Source organism: Thermobia domestica, chromosome 7 (genome assembly GCF_964235325.1).
Source record: "Thermobia domestica chromosome 7, izTheDome1.hap1.1, whole genome shotgun sequence".
Classification (NCBI taxonomy): Eukaryota; Metazoa; Arthropoda; class Insecta; order Zygentoma; family Lepismatidae; genus Thermobia; species Thermobia domestica.
The window spans coordinates 144,892,892-144,912,175 of NC_137460.1; the positions used below are offsets into that span (position 1 = coordinate 144,892,892).

The 19,284-nt window shown below is 34.4% G+C and overlaps 2 protein-coding genes across 5 annotated transcripts in view; one reads left to right on the plus strand and one right to left on the minus strand.

Moving 5' to 3' along the window:
* The window catches only part of pins (G-protein-signaling modulator pins), a 114,939-nt gene extending 102,490 nt beyond the window's left edge, over positions 1–12,449 (plus strand). For all 3 annotated transcript variants that reach the window (XM_081765347.1, XM_081765346.1, XM_081765348.1), the window contains exon 14: positions 1,874–12,449. In XM_081765347.1, coding sequence (XP_081621473.1) covers positions 1,874–2,107 — 234 coding nt within the window. In that variant the 3' untranslated portion in view covers positions 2,108–12,449. The remainder of the gene's footprint in view (positions 1–1,873) is intronic.
* Positions 12,450–19,051: 6,602 nt separating this feature from the next.
* The window catches only part of Surf1 (surfeit locus protein 1), a 34,934-nt gene continuing 34,701 nt past the window's right edge, over positions 19,052–19,284 (minus strand). For both annotated transcript variants that reach the window (XM_081765351.1, XM_081765350.1), the window contains exon 8: positions 19,052–19,277. In XM_081765351.1, the coding sequence (XP_081621477.1) occupies positions 19,208–19,277 (70 nt within the window). In that variant the 3' untranslated portion in view covers positions 19,052–19,207. The remainder of the gene's footprint in view (positions 19,278–19,284) is intronic.

A 19,284-nucleotide genomic window follows, 5' to 3' on the forward strand; every position in this document is an offset into this window, starting at 1 on the left:
TTTTAGTTTCAACTCACAATATAGTTGGCAAGGCTGACCAAGCATAGGTGACTGACCTTTTGAGCGTAGTTGTTTCATACAAGCATGAAAAAAAAAAATCTCACTAGAATCTATCTTTCCATATATGAAATTCAATATCTGTCATCACATTATCGATATAAAACTTGAATATTGTGAATCCTTATGAAATGAAATTAATATGATCCTAAATTAATATAAAATAATATTTAAAAATAAAAAAATCCATTATGATATGCAAATTAATGAAAAAGTATAAATATCATATAATATAAAATTATTAATACAAATAATAAAGACTGCATGTCACACAGTTCTCATGTGTGCCACATGTAGTCTACTGGTGTTAATGTGGATGATGATGCCATATCGTTTTTCCGGTCTTTTTCTTGAAGTGCTGCATGAACACGTTGGAGTTGGTCACAGTAATGGTATAATTACGGGTAGGAGTTCACTGTAGATAATCTCTTACATGTCCTATCGATACACAACATTACCTTCTTGATGAGCAACACCACGAGCCATACACTGGGACGTGATGTTATCTTCCTGATTGGACTGACCCATTCCTTCCTCTACTTAAACTTCATGTACGGGTATCATTCTCACTTCCGGTAACAATATGTGAGACAAATAGCTAATGTTGACGACAGGATTCACGACACCAAATAAGCAAAGAAGTATGTATGACAGCACACTGGTTCTTGTTTCTACTGAGGAAATGAGACACCCACAAACGCAGTTTTTGAACCTTTCTCATACGTTGAAAGTGACGTACAACAGTTCCCTGTTCACTGCCCATCTCCCATCTCCGGTGCTTTGACGTGGATCACAGTGGATTCAGTCGTTCAGATGGTCTTCATCGAAATGGGATGGGCGACCAGAACGTGAGGCATCGCTCAGTTTAAAATTTCCACTTCGGAATCTGTCAAACATTTTCCAGGTGGTCGTTTCAGTGGTAGCGTCCTCTTCATACAGTACACAGATTTGTGTGAATACATCTGCTTCAGTAGTACCTTTGTTGAAATCGTACAGAAGAACGTCGGAGATGACACTTCTTTTTCAATTGACACTCTGTTCTAGAGACCCTGAAAAACAAAAATGAGTTAGCCCAGCAAAACCAGAGATAGGACTAAACGTTACCAACAATACATCTGCGATTCGGTATGCCACAGTACTGTCATTATAACTGACGTCTGGCAAAATAATATCCAGAAAATGAACGGCATAAATTAATGAACCCAGTAATGTGTTTACCTTACTTGCTGTACGATTCCTTTATTCCATCTTACACATTGAGAGAGATACGAAGCAAAGAAAAAGAATAAAAAAGGGAAGAGTATATAATAAAATAATAATCTTTAACGTCATTGTCTGTTAACAGGTGAAGTAACGATGATTTTTAAACACAAACTTGCACTGCCACCAAATTCCAACACTAACTGTTAAATGTACACTTCAAACTACTTTTGCTTTTTGTTTTTTAACGAGTCATTGTGTTTTTTAAATATAATTTAATATTAACGAAAGTAAAGATATGAAACCAAACCTCTAATCTCAGAAATTTCTTAATGCCCTTTGTTCTTAAAATTCTATGTGATAGTTACCTACATCGACTTTTTAACTCCCCCCCACACTAAATGCACAGTTGTGTTTGTTAAACGTCATGCTTTTCGGCAAATGGGCATTCTCACATGCCTATACTCGGGGGTTCTGTGCTGTAAGCTACCTAACAGTATTCCATCTTTCAGTATTTTTTTCCCCACTTCTGATTGAATATATTATGTCCTGTAGATGTGAAGGTATCGTACGTATCGTTGACAAATGTTAATGCTTCTTTTCTTTTTGTACGTAGGGTACACGTTTGGAAGACCAACGTAGTTCCTTGCCGCCAAATGGTGAACCTCAAATGGCTGAAATGACTGTTCCAAACAGAGGCCCAACCGTACCTGACGAAGATTTCTTTTCTCTAATTCTACGACTTCAGTCCGGACGAATGGAGGACCAGAGAGCCACAGTTCCCCTGAATTTTCAATCAGACAAAAGAAATAGCAGCACTAAAAATGCTAAAAAAGATAAAAAAAAGTGATTGCATTCAAAAGATAGTAGATTATGTTATATATATTCGCTGTTAAGATTTCTTCCATGAAAATACAATTGCAACTATATTGAAATTGAAAATAATAGGGACAGTGTTAAAAGATTGTGAATGTTTATAAGCCAAAAATGAGAAAAGATCTTGTATTTTAAATGGGATTTGAAGGGGAATTAGCCTACATAGAAGAATTTTCAACATGCAATACATTATGCATTCAGTTGTTCGTGGATGCGAGAAGGAAAATTTACTATAAATCTAGCCCACAAGTATAATCTTCATCGTGCGTATTCTTTGCCCACACCCAGTTTTAAACATTGACATTTAATATATGTACATAAAATTATACAGTAAATAGGCATGTGCCAAAATTTCTACTAAGTCTATTAACAGTTTCTCCCAGGCTTTTCGTTATGGATTTTATTGTATAATGGTGATAAATCTTCGAAAACGAATAATTCGAAAATATTTAAAAATAATTATATAATGTAAATAACATCATGCGTCGGTGTACATGATGTGAGTTTGCTGAATAAAGCAAATCGCTAGATAAGTGTTCTAGTATGTCTGATTTATAAATGTGATATTTGACATATCTATAAGCCGTAAATTGTCAAAAATTTTGCCTTGGAAAAAAAAAAATAAATGGAATATTGTTGATTCAGAAAAGATAAGTTGATTATATGATAAGATGGCGTAGATATATATATATATTATATAGAGTTTATTCTATTTGTTACAAGATATGCTTTTAGTCCATGCATTATAAATAATAAAGAAAAAACTGGTCAATAGCAAAGCTAGTCAGCGTAAAATTGCCGTTTTAGCATGATACTGTATATATTTGTGTATAATAAACATTGACATTTTAATCGTACAATTTGGACAGGAACTTGGCCTAATCTGTATATTATATATAGAAAACTAATACAAAACCTCAATTTTCTTAATTCCTCAAGACTCCCCTATTCTCTTTCCGAAGGCGCTAGATGTGTGAGGCAAATATTTTCTATTGTGATACTTGCTTATCGTGTTGACAATTTTGATAAAACTGTTTTTAATGCTTTAATGAGCTTTCAGTGGGTAATGTTAGGTTCGCATGTCTTTGCTCTAACGGTTTTGTATCAAAACCTTAGAATATAAAGAGAAAATTCGTATATTTTTTCGTATCCTATTTATTTACCTAAACATTTTCTCTGTTTCTTTTTAAGAGTATGTCTTTCTGTATAGTTAAGAACAGAATACGTACTTTATAAAATAGTGCGTTGCAATAAAAATCTGAGTGAGTTAATTTTGTTGCAAGATTCCCAAGATAATTATTGATTCCAACAAACTTCGCAGATTTTATCCGTCTTCTGTTTTATTCTCTTGTAGAGGTTTTTGTGTCATTAATCGCAGTTTAATTTGAATGTGTTAAAGTACATTTTAATCGACGTGAAAAGTTGAATTGTTTTTAGTGGTTTTTTGACAGTGCGTTTAATGTCGTCCTTCCATGTTTCACAGTCCAAATAAGTAATGAGAACGTAAGAGTTGAAAAATGTTATTGTTATGTCGTACCTTCAGTAGTGTTCAGGGGAATATTACGAATATGAAAAGTTAATATCTTAAAAGTGTTGTTAAAATTCAAAATTGAAATTGCTTTTATCAAAGCTCTTACAGTTGGAAAACTTGAAAGCCCGTTCTCGCATATTCGTAGATTATGGTTTCTGCACTCCCCAGCTTCATCATGCACCCTGCTTATGTAACTGAAGTCCTCGTGCTATTAAGTTGGATAAAATACGTTTGCCGTTGTATGGTCTTCAAATTTGCTTTTAGAATAACTGATCTCTGATGTTCATTCCATGTTAACGCATGCAAAAAATTTACGATATGTCCACGTTCTCGCGTTTGTACGCAGATTTCGTACTCTTTATTTTAGTGTGTATCATCTGTAATCTAAATATTCTCTGTCTCTTTTTTCTGAATTAAAGACCCGGGTTCGATTCCCGACGGGAGTTAATGTGGTTCGGATTCCACGTTAATAAGTAGGTCCACGTCTCATGTAGCCTCGCTGCTGTACGGGACGTTAAACCCAAAATCAACTCAACTCTTTTCTGAATTAAATTATTAGTTTATTATTTTTTGTAATATCAGTATCATACGCGTTAACTAAGGATGGTTACTGTCCAAGTAAAACATTCCCTTTTTATTTTTTTCCAAATAATTGTAAAACAAAATTAAAATCTAGGAAGCATAACATCTTTCTACAGAGATAGGTCCACGTTTATGGAAACGATTTTGGAGCTCCCACCTTAGGGTGTAAATCCATCTTTCCACCGACAGTTGTATTCTATATATGTATCCTGGGTGTAGGCAATAGCCCGACACAGGAGTTTCCATTGGAGGAGGCTTTTATTGAGAGACATCTGATTTAGTTTCAATTTTACTCATCCTTTCAAACTTTTCACAACCATTGCACTGCGCGCGGACGATGGCGGGAAACAGCTCACTTCAATAACCCAAAAGCACAGAAGTCTATCGGTGTAGCATAGGGGACTTGATAGGGATATCGAAGTATGAAATAGGAAGGACACCAGTGTCACGCGCTTGGTGGCCCATGTACACCACAGTTGTACGAGTCGTATGGCTGGACGCTTTGTTTTGAGACCTCAGCACCATACAACGAAGGAACATCTCGCCGATATAATGGCTCCGAAACATGCTGCTGATAGTATGCTGCATTAATTTTCGCATTACACGGAATTTGATGTAGTGAAGTTCCCTTTATGGCAAAACCTGGCAGCCACCATGAAGCCCAAGAAAAAACTTTCGCGACAAGTGCGAACCTTGTTTACCCGGTGCATGGCATCCTTTGGATGATAGTACATGATTCGGACGCACGTTGAAGTTGACAAATAGATCCAGACCTCATTACCACCATTTCCACTGGGTTACCATATTAAGGTTACCACATTTCCGCTTGTCACCTGTAAAATACCGGTCACAAAGCCGTCTGCATTGTACCCTGCATTCACGGATATGTTTGGCTGTGAGTGTATGAACACGTGGCTTAAACTTCACTTCAAGCCATAGATCTTGGGCGATTATCCTCTGTACAGTTCTTTTCGACCTCCCCACTGTTTTAGCAATGGCTCTTTGTGTCAGGGGATTCTCCTGTGTGACCATCTGCACCACTTGTCGAACCACATCTATTGTCCGTTTCGGACAGGGATGTTGTTTTCTTGCTGCTGTGCGGATACCTACATCTTCTGGGAGTACATGTTTATTGTAGTTGATTACATTGGCAATCCCCTTCTTAGAAATGGTGAAACCTTTCGCGAAACACTGCTTCACAATTTTACTGCAGCTGTATCCTATATGGGAAAGTGCTGAGACGTAGCCCTTCCAGAGTGGGGTGACTTTTGGAGGCATTTTATGCTCTACGCACTTCCCTGTGTGCTAGCGTGTTTCCCACACACCTGCCTTCTGAGTGCTCTGCTTTGCTTTCTCTCCGTGCGATTACAGCACCTCTAGCAGACGTTCCACTTCGTTTCCATAAAAGTGGACCTGCCTCTGTACAAAATACTTCCTGCAGTACTCTCAAAAGTTTCTGAGATGTTTGTTCATAGCTGAGAAGAAGTCATGCACATATTATGACGTGTTATGTGACGTGCTCATAACGTATTTTTCAGCTGTAAACATATTCAGACTTCTTAGTTCCTGTTCTCTAACAATGTGCAGATTTTAATATTTTGCTTTTCTTTCGTATTTACTTTGAAAGTAAAAAACCGTAATTACTTGGATATACACTTTTTTGTATAGTCATATTTAAACAGTTGCAATCACTGCGGATATTTTAAGATCGTTCTACGCTGATCCGCAAGTAGGAGGAAGCAATAGACTCAAACTTAAAGTAACTTGAGATAGAGTCTTTAAAATGAAATGTTGATCGCGACTGCTTAAAACATGATGAAAGATTTTTTTTTTTTTTTTAAAGTTAAACATTGATGCTTTCTTTAAATTATTTGCTTTCCAAAAAAAAAAAAAAAAATCCATAAGTGACTCCATTAAGAGTTTTAGGTGACTTGGATTAGTCTATAAAATAATTGATGCATAGAAGGAAGTCTTGTAACAAGAATTTTGAAAATCCTTTTTTAATCATAATAGATTCTTAGTGCTAGAGAGGTCTGATTTCAAACTTCTGATGCTGTTTTTGAACAGGGGTCCCATTGATCTGACGCATCTGGAAAGGTCAGGGAATTCAATTTACTCATAAAATGTCCTGGAAAAGTATTTTAAATACGTATTTTTACTTCTCAGAACTGATTTCTCTTTCTGCTTTTGTTATTTGATAGGGGATATTTTTTTAAAATAACTAGTTTGTTTTGCAAAATTTTGCAACATACACACAGATTATACACACATATATATATGCATAGTAGATGAGGAATAACCCTGGTTGGGAAAAATTTAGTCGCTTTTTTACATATATATTTGTAAATCGTAACCTGGAAGAGTCAGGGAATCCATGCTCGCCAAATTAGTGGGAACTCTGTTGATTCTTGAGAAAAACATGCAAAGAAAAGTAAAAGAACGGACGAAGATAGACTTCTAACGTTTTGAGTATATGTTTATTTGATTTGATAGAGCATAAGCGGCAACTTGCATTTAATTTGTAAATCTTTCGCTGTATAGTCTGATAATTTACCTGAGTTATAGCTACTTAGCTATATTAATTATTGTATGCTTTGCCGTACTTTAGGATTAGTTTAAAGGTAAATAATTTAATAGAATTTCATCAATGAGGATTGTAAAAAGAGTAAAGGTATTAATATTAATTCTCTTATAGTAGGTTAATCATTTCATGCACATAGCACCACCTAGTTTTAAAATGTATGCATTTATACACAAATGTATACAGTATTATTATTTCCTTTACACAAGCTTCAATGAGCAGTTTATTTTCCTTTTAATTTGTGCACGACATAGTTTTTAAGAAAAATATGTAATTATTTTAATATCAAATTGTAAAATAAGTAATTTGAGAGAATTGCTTTTTAATGTATTGATTCCTATCAATTATAGACGAATGAAGTAGCGCTTTATATTTTTGATTTTCATTGTGTATACTTTTGTAGCGTATTTTAAGTATTTGAATTAGTAAGCTTTAATTTTCTCTGCACAGTTTCCATTTTTTTCTTTTCTGATTACTATAAATTAAGTATAACTTTCTTGTTACCTGTCATTCCTTGATGCACGTAGTGGATTCTTTAGAGTTACATCCAGTATATTCGTGTGTCATTTGGTAATGTTAGTTGTACCCACCTTATACAATAAAAAACATTTATTACGAACATTAATACTGTATTATAATGAAAGATTTTTTAAAAAAAATAATGGAAGCATCATGTGCTTCCTATAATAATTCTAATATAAATAATTATATTGTACGATGAGCAGTTATAAAACAATCTTTGAATTATTATTTTATTCGAAGACTATAAGAAAATCTGGTCCCGATGTTAGGAGTTTAACAATGTTAAATTGAACACTGCTGAAGGGTTGTTAAGATTGTGTAGTTAGTGTTCAAGCTATATAATAGGCCATTTTAATGGACTATATATAGAACTCATCTAAAGTGCTATTTTAATGCACGAATTGACCCTTTAACAACTGCCAAATATTTTTTATCTAATATAAAAAGAATAAAGAGATTGTTATGGCAGACGTGATCATGTGTTCGACTTATATTGAAGTTTAATACCCATTAAGTGAATTTCTTGTGAAGCATCAATAGTTTTCGAGGAAAAAATCTCCAATGTTATTTGTATATTCAGGCGAATTAGGAATTGGACTTGTTAACTACTCACACGAAAGAAATCTAGGACAGAAATACAATATGTATATATCAGAAATTCGCAAATATAGTACTATATATATAAACGCAAGCAAGCTACATAACAGAATGAGTACTTAGAAAAGAATTGCTTAAAGCGGATTTTTATTTTCTTTTAAATCAATAAGTAGTGAGTATTTGATGCAGTTTGAAACCACTTAATTTTCCTGTTTTTAATTTTAATGTTCATTTTATTTAACGAAAAGCGGTGATGATTTCTAGCTATGGTATTTGTTGAATAGCCATCATTTAAAAAATGAAATCTTTAAGTTTTACGTCCTACGGTTTTGCCTTGTAGGCTATAGGAGACGGTGATGATGAGAAATGAAGAAAGTGGAAGGAAACGGGAGAACTCCGAGAAAAACCTACGCACACGATGTTTATCCAACAAAGTTCATTTAGCGCGAGCTAAGATCGAATCAAAGACTTCATGCACCAGAGATGAACTCTACCACTGAGCCACCGCGGCCCTCTAGCTCATCATTTAGTTCGAATTTGTTAGTTTGGTATCTACTGAGTACTCCATTATTTCTTTGAGTACGGAAGCTGTATAAGATATGGACCTGTAGTCAGTTAACGAGGGATCTGAACCATTTTAGGTCCTACCGAGAGTAGAATGCTGACAATGAGATTATTCTCATTCAGGTTTGCGCTTTGTTAGAAGCTTTTGGGTTTCCTGGAACAAATTCACTTTCTTCTTTTCTTTTGTCTATTATAATAGGACAGCGTTTTTGACTTTTTTTTTTAAGGTATGGATTCACATTTCATACTGTTGGAAATTTCAGTTCGCATATAGTCACACATTTTACAAATTGAAGTTTCGTATGTTGTTTTGCGTAAAACGCATCTTAAATATGGATATTTATATACGTACAAGCCGTCAATTTTGTTTATAGGTCTAGAATAAATTACATGAACGTAATCACATACCGGTTGTTCTGAAGAACCAGTTGTGCTGTAGACTACAGAAGTTAGTGTTTTTGAAGTTCGAGAATTTCAAAATCTTGCCCTTGACCGATTTCAGGCCCAATCAATATTAATAATAATTAAGTCTCAAAGGAAACTGGTGAAAATACGATAATTTTTGGGAAGGTTGTCGTTAAATACTTTTCAAGATTGAGTGAACACTCCTCTTTGTTTTTGACTAATTGCAGGCTCAAGGAATAGAGATAATTTTGTCTGTAAGAAAATGTATCGTGTTTCATGAAAATCAAGTAAGCTTTACAAAATTTTTAGTAACGCATAATTTTAATATAGGGTAAATTTAACGTACAACCTCATTCTTGATTGACTTTGACCCAAATGATAGGGATGATTGGAAATCCTTGAATATATATATATATAATATACGGTATAGCATGAAAATCAGATCATAGCATATAGAAAAATTTTACGAAACTTATCGTGGAACACATACCCAAATGCATGTGGAGTTGAGAGGTTCGTATGCTTGCTTCAATGATAGTATTCTAGAATAATTTGCTACCTTTAGAGATATGTGATCTAGTCGGATAGTTTCTGAAACTTAAATTATTCATAGGATTCATGTTAATATACACGAAGAAAAATTGTTCGGAGATATTTCCGTCTTAAATCTCATTTGGTTTTAAAGCACAACTCACCCCTTCGCCAGTAGCAAAATTTTGCTGATAAACGAATTTCGTACGAAGTTTTTCTTTGTGATAATTCTGAAAATTAAATATAAAGAAATCTTATTTTTTTTATTAGTTTATAAGAAGTTCTACTCTTCCGAAAATTACTGACATTCATTTCTTTTGAACCACCGCTATCCTTTTAAGAATTCTCTACAAGTAATTGATACACTTAGGTTAATCAACAATTCTTGTGATTCGAAAACTGTCTTCTGGCAGTTTTTGTTTCTGCAATTAGCAATTGATTGTCAAGACTTCTATTTTCTCATGCCTTTCTGTTATTGTAGAAACAACAACTATCAAAAGACAATTTTCAATTCACAAGAATTATACGACTAATCTGTACTTTACCAATTATTTATGGAAAATTGTTAACAAGGTAGCGGCGTTCAGGAGAAAACGTCGGCAATTTTCCTTCATGAAATGGAAGAGCGAGAAACCTTATAACCTAACAAAAGATATACAGGGCGTTCATTTATTATGTAGCCAAAATCCACTGGTGAAATCCTCACACCTAAACAATAAAAAGGTTCATATGAACATAAGGCGAGAAATGCATTGTTTCAAAATTACGAGATGCCAAAATCGAGAAAATTGTAACTTTGAGGCTGCCAAGCTCGAAAACTGTGAGAGATGTTTCTGAGTTGGGACGTACGGGCGCAACGCATTTTGTAGAGGAAGCTGCAGTATAGGTTCCGCTCTTCCTCCCCTCTCTCTAAAATCATATGCGCCAGTACAACTCAACTCGAAAGCATGGTTATTTAAATAGACAGCGTATTATTTCCTCTAATATTTCTTTAATCACCGTTGATATCTTTCACAGTTTTCGAGCTAGGCAGCCTCAAAGTTACAATTTTCTCAATTTTGTCATCTCGTAACTTTGAAACAACGCGTTTTTCGCCTTATGTTCATGTCAACTTTTTTTATTGTTTAGGTATGAGGATTTCATCAGTGGATTTTGGCTACATAATAAATGAACGCCCTGTATATTTATATTTACATTTATTTCTCCGAAAATCATAATGAAAAATTTCTTCAATATAAAATTCATTTAGCAGCAAGACTTTACTAGTCCCACTGACGAATGGGTGAATTGTGCTTTGAAACAGTAAGTGAAAAACAAGCTTTAATGGATGTTTGAAGTAAGTTTCTTTTTAAAAAAATCTATTTAAATATTCTTTTCTCCTTTTACTGTTCGATTGTGAAATTCATTTTCCCTTAATTCGATACAGTGATACATTTCGTGAAAATTTTAGGCTTCAAATGTTAAAATATGAAAGCATAGACACCTTTAAATAAAAATTACATTCAGTTGTGTAGCTACTTTACAGGCTAATTCGGTGTTGACTTGACTTTGTATGGTTAAATGGTCGTTTAATCCTTTATATCAGTATGGCGCTTCTCAGTAAGAAATATTCAAAATCTAGCAACATTCACTTTAAAACAGATGTACATTGAAATTCAAATCACTACTTCATTTCTTGACCTCTCACACAATGTGAAATGTTCATTTGAACATTTCAAATGAACAGCTGATGACTATAATGAAAAAATATCGTAGTTTTATCCATTAGTTCCACTTAGTGTTTTAAAAAACTCCAGATTATGTACAAGTTTTAAATTTAATGTTGTATTAAACTTCAATATGAAACCAAGATGAATTTCCGCCATATATGTTTGTGAAATGCATGTATGTATAAAACATCGAAAAACGTAGTTTTGAACTTTATTTATGATGAATAAGTAATTATATAGAGAAAAGACAAATTATTCATCTGTATCCGAGAAAATGTATATTTAAAGCGTAGTTTCAGCTTTGTTATATTAATTCCGCATTTAGGAGGAAAAATAAGTACTGCCGGTTTAAGTTCAGAAATATTATAATGAACTGAAAGTATCTAACATGTATTTTGCTTTATTATGATTAATTCAATAATTTCCTTTGAAAGAGTATGATAAAATTATGTAATAAAAATAAGTCTTCCTTATAGGCTGACATTAATGTTGACTTTCATAAAATAGTTTGTTTTGTAAGTTTCCTTTTCTGTTTCTGAAGTAAAACTAAGATAGAAAGTGAAGTAATTAATATAATGGCGTATTTTTGTCGTCGTATTTAATTTAGTATCTTTCTTTAACGTTTTAATTAATGTGATTTGTATAACTTTTAATATTTAAGAAATATATTAACAACAAAATATGACTATCAGTGAACTCCACTTATTGTTGAAAGTTAACAAATGTTAGCCTAATTCGTGGGCTTTAATTTAGTCTGAATGAATTTCTAGCATAACTGAATAATGTTTAAATAATAATGCAGACGTGATAAAGACACATACCGTACTATCTGCTGAAAGTACCTTTTAATAATCATATAAGCGATAAAGCTTCAATTCTTCGTTGAATACATAAACTTGTTTCAGGATCATGTATTTTAAACGTTAAGGTACGCAAATAAGTGAAGTATGTGTTCATTATCTGAAGTTTTCTGTAATCATTTATACTAAAATATATTACAAGATCTTATATGTAAATGGCTTTCCAGACGAAATTATAATTTTTAATTTTTTGTCTCAGGAATCGTGTTTTAAGTAGATGATTTTTAAAAAAGAAAATGATCTTGCTTTAGTAGTGTTTTTATGTACAAGTATGCGTTAGTTGTATACCAACAGTCTTGGTATGTTAAGTACAACTGTGAGTTCAAATAATTAGAAGATTTGTGATGATGCAAATGTCTTTAATTTTTATAATCAATGTGTAACATGCCACTACGTACTGCTGCAAAAATAAAAAATAAAAAGGTGCGAAAACACTCATTTCTTTATTCCTTACCACTTTCTCCCTCTAAATATAAGGCATCATCATGTGAAGTAAAATTTACATAGTCAAAGCGATTTCCACTGAGTTTTCCAAAGACATAGGTTGTTTAAAAGGGAAATATACACAAGAAACAACATACAGAAAGAATAATCGCAAACTCCAAATTGCAAATGAATAACCAGATGAATAACGAGTTATTGTGTGTGTGTGTCTGTGTGTGAAAAATGAAATCTGTACATTTTAACATAACTTTGGATACTCTTATTTGAGAGTAACAGTGTAACAGATCAGGGATCGGTACGCGTGCTCCACATATTTCTCACCTGGGAAAGCATGAGATTGATTGTAGTCATTTTAAACGCTAGCCCACAGTGCTGTCAGTGCTATCAACCACCTGTTGGTAGTCGCTCATTTTTCAGTTGCAGATGATTGGAAATAAGGACTAGAATGAAGCGTGTGTTGTGTACTTGAGTTTTGCGTCTATCTTTGCTGAAGTCAAACGACCACGCAAGCAACATCTCAAATACAGTACGGTATTGAAACACATTAACTAACCAAAGTGAATTAAATCATCAATCTATGGAAAGATAAATACTTTGCACTGTTAAGTATGGTGGTGTTTCATGTCTCTTGAACGATGCGTTCATCGTACCGGTATACAATATTGAAAGACGCCTCGGGCAACTGTTCCTCTAGATGATGGATTCTGATACTTTCATAGAAGCTATGGAATGGAAGGCAGTGTTGTTATTCGTCGGACCACGCAACGTTATGCCATTGCTCGGCGGTCCAGTGACGATGGGCATGCCATTTCAGTCATAATGTATAATGTCGTGCGATTAACATTGGTACATATGTGGGACATCGGCTGCGGATGCCTGTAACGGTGTCCGGTGAACTGTGTGTTCACACTCGTGCTTTATTCACTGTTGAGTCTACTGTTAATTGTGCTATAGTCTGCGCCCTGTCTTGTTCTATGAACTTCGACAGTTTACGACGTCCGACATTTGTAATGAAGTGTGGTCGTCGTACGCCTTTTCGTTTGGTGCTGGTTTCACCGTCCTTTTCCCACCTTTGGAAGACACTAACCACAGTAAGTCGTGAACATCCGACAAGTCGCACTATTCCAGAGATGCTTGTTTCCAGCTGTACGGCCATGACAAATTGACCCCTATCAAGTCTCATAAATCGCCAGCCTTCCCCGTTCTACGCAGTAGCACCGCTCTGACTGATCGAGTGAGATCCTTGTCACCATCTGGCGGGCCGTTCTGTCGTGCCCCATGACTTACTTCACCTAAATGACTTTAACAAGTAGCGGTGAATCACAATGTTTTGGTTGTTCTGTGTTCCTCATTGGAAACATCAAGAAAAAAATATTTGCAGGAACAACAGTGAATTCGATACACATGTCTTTCTTTTTATCATTGTTGCCTATTCGTCCCTTTTTAGTAGATACCAATGATATTCGCACTGTACTACCCTGTGATCTATCCAGTGGTAGTCGACTAAAATTGTTAACAATGCTTTAAAAATATACGTGACTGCTACGTTACAGGGAAGGAAATCTCAAACCATCCCAAATACCGGTTAAATCACATTTTATCTATCAAATACGAGATAATGAGTAATATAACCAAAAATATTTGTCACTCTTATTCCGAAGAGTCTGACAAGGAAACATTTTATATTGATACTAGCATTTCTCAATCAAACAATGTGCAGTCGATAGAGAAATGAAGAAAAGTGAGAAGTCCAAAGTTGTACGGGCCGACACCCAGAAACACAGGAGATACAGAGGAAAAAAATAATCTAGAATCATGTGAAGATAGCAATGCGAAAGATGCACTGATACAGAAAGAACTTTAAAATGATTACAGTAATCAAAATGACATTTACACAACAGTGTAGTAATCAAACATTGTACCCACAGACATGCTCAATAACATCATATGTAATGCAGTGTAACCAACTGAGTACAAAGTGAAATTTTGTTAAATGACACGGAATACAAATTGTAACTAGAAAATCTAATTAGGAGTAAAACCATACCTGTGAAGTTCTGATGTATAGTGTTGCCAATGTTTGGGGACAGGCCTATTTGAATTATTATATGAATCTTGGATGTAGAAGAGTACATACAGTACACGATTGGAACTAGTTAAAACCAAAATATGAGACCAAACAAGAATATAATCACTGAATTACGAAAATAAGGGATGAAGCACAGTGTTGAACCAGTTTTGCCCAAGTGGAAACTCACAATAGTGTCAAACACAACACACAAAAGCGAAATGATGCATGCCCTTTGATTGACAGTTGACTAGCAGGCTCACGTTTCTGCTGCACATAATATTGTAGAACCTCACAAATGGTTGTACACAGAAGCGATACAATTTTTTTTTCTTCGGAAAGCGGGTAACTAGCTCTTAACAACCGTGAATACAGAATTTTAAAATTCGAACCGGAAGGGCTCGAAAAAATCGCAAACTTCGACTTTTCAGATAAACTGACGTTCATTTATTAATTTATGTAGAAAAAGATACGCATGCGCAAACCAAACTATAAAGAAATATAGTTTATTTATATCCCTATGTACATTCCACAACAAGAATTATAGCTCTACTTGTCTCCATAGCTGAATGGTGGGACTCCGAAGTTGACCATTTTCCATGTCTTCTACAATTCATAAATTGTACTCCCCGTCTTATGTGGCTCATTACTTGGCGGGAAAATTTTTTTCGACAAAACAAAAAAATATGGGTCTCTTAAAAACATGTCTAGTTGCTATAAAAAAAAGTTTCAACAATATCTGAGATGGTGATGGTACATGCTCTGCCTGAATTGAAATGGAAGGCACCGTACATCACAACTTCACAGACATGGTTCTACTCCTAATTAGATTTTCTAGATGTTATAATTTTGTGTTCCGTGCCATTTAACAAAACTTCAATTTGTGCTCAGTTGACAACACTGCATGACATGTGATGTTATTGAGCGTCTGTGGGTACAATGTTTGCGTACTATACTTACTGTTGTTTAAATGTCATTTTGATTACTTTAATCATTTTGAAGTTCTTTATGTGTTAGTGTATCTTTTGCTTTACTATTTTCACATGATCCTGGATCTTTTTTCCTCTGTATCTCCTGTGTTTTGGGGTGTCGGCCCGTAAAACTTTGGATTTCTCATTTTCCTTCACTCCTCTATCGACTGCGCGTTGTTTGACTGAGCAATGCTACTATCAATATAAGATGTTTCCTTGTGAGAGGGAACGTTGACCGTGATTTCAAAGCAAATTAAGATCTACTTTGGGAAAAAGGTCTGTTGTGCAACGCAAGTCGGCAAATTACTGTTGTAAAATCGCTATGACATTTTTGATGTAAATCGCAGAATACTCTCAAAATATTCACTTCACGTAGTTTTCAAGAAAAAAATAAACGATTAATTTGTTACTCCTTACAATTTCTTTTAACGATCAATTAAAAAAATACTCCAGGAAACTTTAATTGATTAAATTAAAAATTAACAAAATTTTTAACGGATTAATTTAATCGTTACTTTTTTATGGATTAACTAGCATATATTACCCGCTTCGCTGGGTTGAAATGAAAATTTAAGTGTACAACTCCGTATCTCACTGTTTAGTACCCGTTCGCTTTTAGTGGCATCGATTTAAACAGCCCCGGAAGATCATTGATCATCTCGGCGGCCCCGAAAAAAACACGGATTCGACACTAATATTGGTAATTTTCGATCATATATATATTAGGTATATATTTCCCCCTTCCCCATGTTGCGGGCCATGGCATCGGAAGTGTCACCGTTCATCTCAGCGACCCCCAAAAATTTTGTATTCAGCACTAATATATGTTATTTTCGATCATTTTTAAATATCTCTTCCTTACGCAAGTTGCGGGATTGAATTTGAATTTAAACGGGATCGAAATTATCAATGTTCACCTAAGCGACCCAGAAAACTATACATTCGATACTGATAGTGGCCATTTTCGATCATTTTTATATATCCCTTTCTCCCCTTCTCCCAAGTGGCGGAGCTGATTTTGGATTTAAACCGGATCGGAAATGTCACTGTTCATCTGAATGATCCCGAAAACTATGGATTAGACACTAATATTGGTCATTTTTGATTATTATTATATAGCTCCTCCTCCGTGCTGCGGCACACGGCATCACAATTGTCACTGTTAATCTCAGTTACTCTTAACACTATCGATTCGACAGTAATATTAGTCATTTTCGATCATTTTTAAATGTTTATCCCTCTCCCCTCCCCAACTATCAGGGTTGAACTTATATTGAAACAGCATCAGAAGTGTCACTGTTTGTCTCATCGACCCCGAAAACTATGAATTCAACACTAATATCGGTCATTTTTTATCATTTTTAAATTTCTCTCCCCCTCCCCTACGTTGCATCGTCAAAGTGAATAGCCTAAAGTAATCCGTGCCCCTAAACTCATGTGTGTTGAAAATTTGATTGAGATCGGTCGGGAGGTTCAAGAGTGATAAAGTCACAAAGGAAGTCATTTTATTTTTTTTAACATTTATCTCCCCCCTCCCCCTCGTTCTCATGTATGTTGAAAATTTGATCAAGATTGGTTGAGTGGTTCAAAAGTTATTAGCTTTTGTTAGTTTTTATTTATAGTCCCCCTTCCCTAGGATCTACCGTTAAAGTGAAATTACAAAAATGTTTCCAGATCCGAATCTCATGTATCTTGAAAATTTGATTTAAATCGGTCGGATAGTTCAAGAGTTAAGTTACAAAAATAGTTACTTTCAGTCTTATATAAATTGATTTTTATAATCTCCCCCTCCTTCTCCTCCGCTACGTTACTCCGTCAAATTTAAATCATAAAAACGATCCCAGGGCTGAACCTCATTTATGTTGAAAATTTGATCAAGATCGGTCGAGTGGTTCAGGAGTTATTAAGTTTTATTTATTTTTAATACCCCCTCTCTCTCCCCTCAGTTCTACCATTAAAGTGAATAGCCTAAACCCAGCCCAGCCTCGAACCTCATCCATGTTACAAATTTGATCGAGATCGGTCAGGCGCTTCAGGAGATTTCGAGTCACAAACATAGTAATTTTCAATTTTATATATATAGATTACAAGCCTGTATATTTGTATGTGAATGTTTATATATATATATATATATATATATATATATATATATATATATATATAAAATTAATTATCAGAAGTTCTCACATATTTTATATGTAGAACCTTTCTTGGAAATTGAAAACTGCATCGAAATATAACCAACGGTTCTCGATATAATCGCGAATATCCTTATACATATACATACATACACGTCAAACTGAGAACATTTTTTTGAAAGCGGTTAAAAATACATGTATTTCATACAGCAAACATATATATACACGAGCTCGGCGTAACGTTCCTTACATATATATATATACGAGTCATGTCCGGAAAGTAAGTATCGTTTAAAAAAGAACGCTAAAACAGTTTTGTTCAAGCCAAATTTATTTTTTTACATGAAAGAGCACACCTTAAACCATTTTTCGACATAGTTACCACCCATGTTCAAACACTTGTCAAAGCGGGTGACCAACTTTTCCAAACTTCCCTCAACGAAACATCCCGCCATTGTCCGACAAGTACGCACCGTTTCGTTTGAAAGCCACCGCAGCGCTAGCGTCACTGGTTTATTGCCTCTTCACTGAAGCCAGTACGGTTCAGTTGTCGCGAGTATACTGTGTCCTGTGATTGTTTACAATGTGTAAAACAATTGTTGAACCCGCCGGTTGTGAGATTCGTTGTTATCCGGTTTTCAAATGCAAGGAACGTTACGCCGAACGAAATTCATAATCAAATTGTAGAGGAAATACAATGAGTGATGGAATGGTGCGAAAGTGGGTGAGGCAGTTCAATGAAATTCGTAAGCGCTTTGAAAATGACGACGCAAAATACGTTGTGGAGTTATGGTTATATTCACTGGCAAGATGTTTCTTTGAGCAAAGTTTGGACCAGTTGGTCACCCGCTATGACAAGTGTTTGAACATAGGTGGAAATTATGTCGAAAAATAGTTTAAAACGAGCCCTTTCATGTAAAAATAAATTTGGCTTGAACAAACCCGTTTTAGTATTTTTTTTCTAACTGTACTTACTTTCAAGACACGCCTCATACATATCACAAAGAGTTATGGCAAAGTATGTTAGGTCAGATAGTGTGAAGTCCAAGAAACTTTGTGCAAAGCAGAGTGAGTTTAAAAACAAGCAGAAGGTACATACTGTTTATATTTGTGTTAACAGTTTACAGTGATGGAGAACTTGATATTGTATGGTAAATGATCTATGTTCTTAGAAAACTCGAATGTCATATTAATTTGAATTATTAAATACGGTAATGAATTGTTGTAAAATAATAATTTCATCAATGAGGTTTCTTCACTTCAAAAGAAATCAAGACTCTTGTCTAAATTGGGCAAATATATTTACTTTCTGATTACTGTACATCCCTTATTGAATTTGAGAAATCGAAGGGACAATTTGCATTAAATCTAAAAGGCATAGTAATATTACTGTATTTTAAAATGATAGAAAACAATTATTACAAAGCAAAATCATACAATATTTTTTTATTTCTTTCTGATTTACAATTATGAAAGAAAATTCTATACATGACTTTTATATATATATTTACAAGATTTATTTACATTAATTTGCTATGATCTTCATTATATACCTGCGTATAAAAATATCTTCACAGTAACGGTCTCTTCAAAATGTACCTCCAGTACCATAACCATCCTGTTATGCCACATAAAGAATACCTATGAA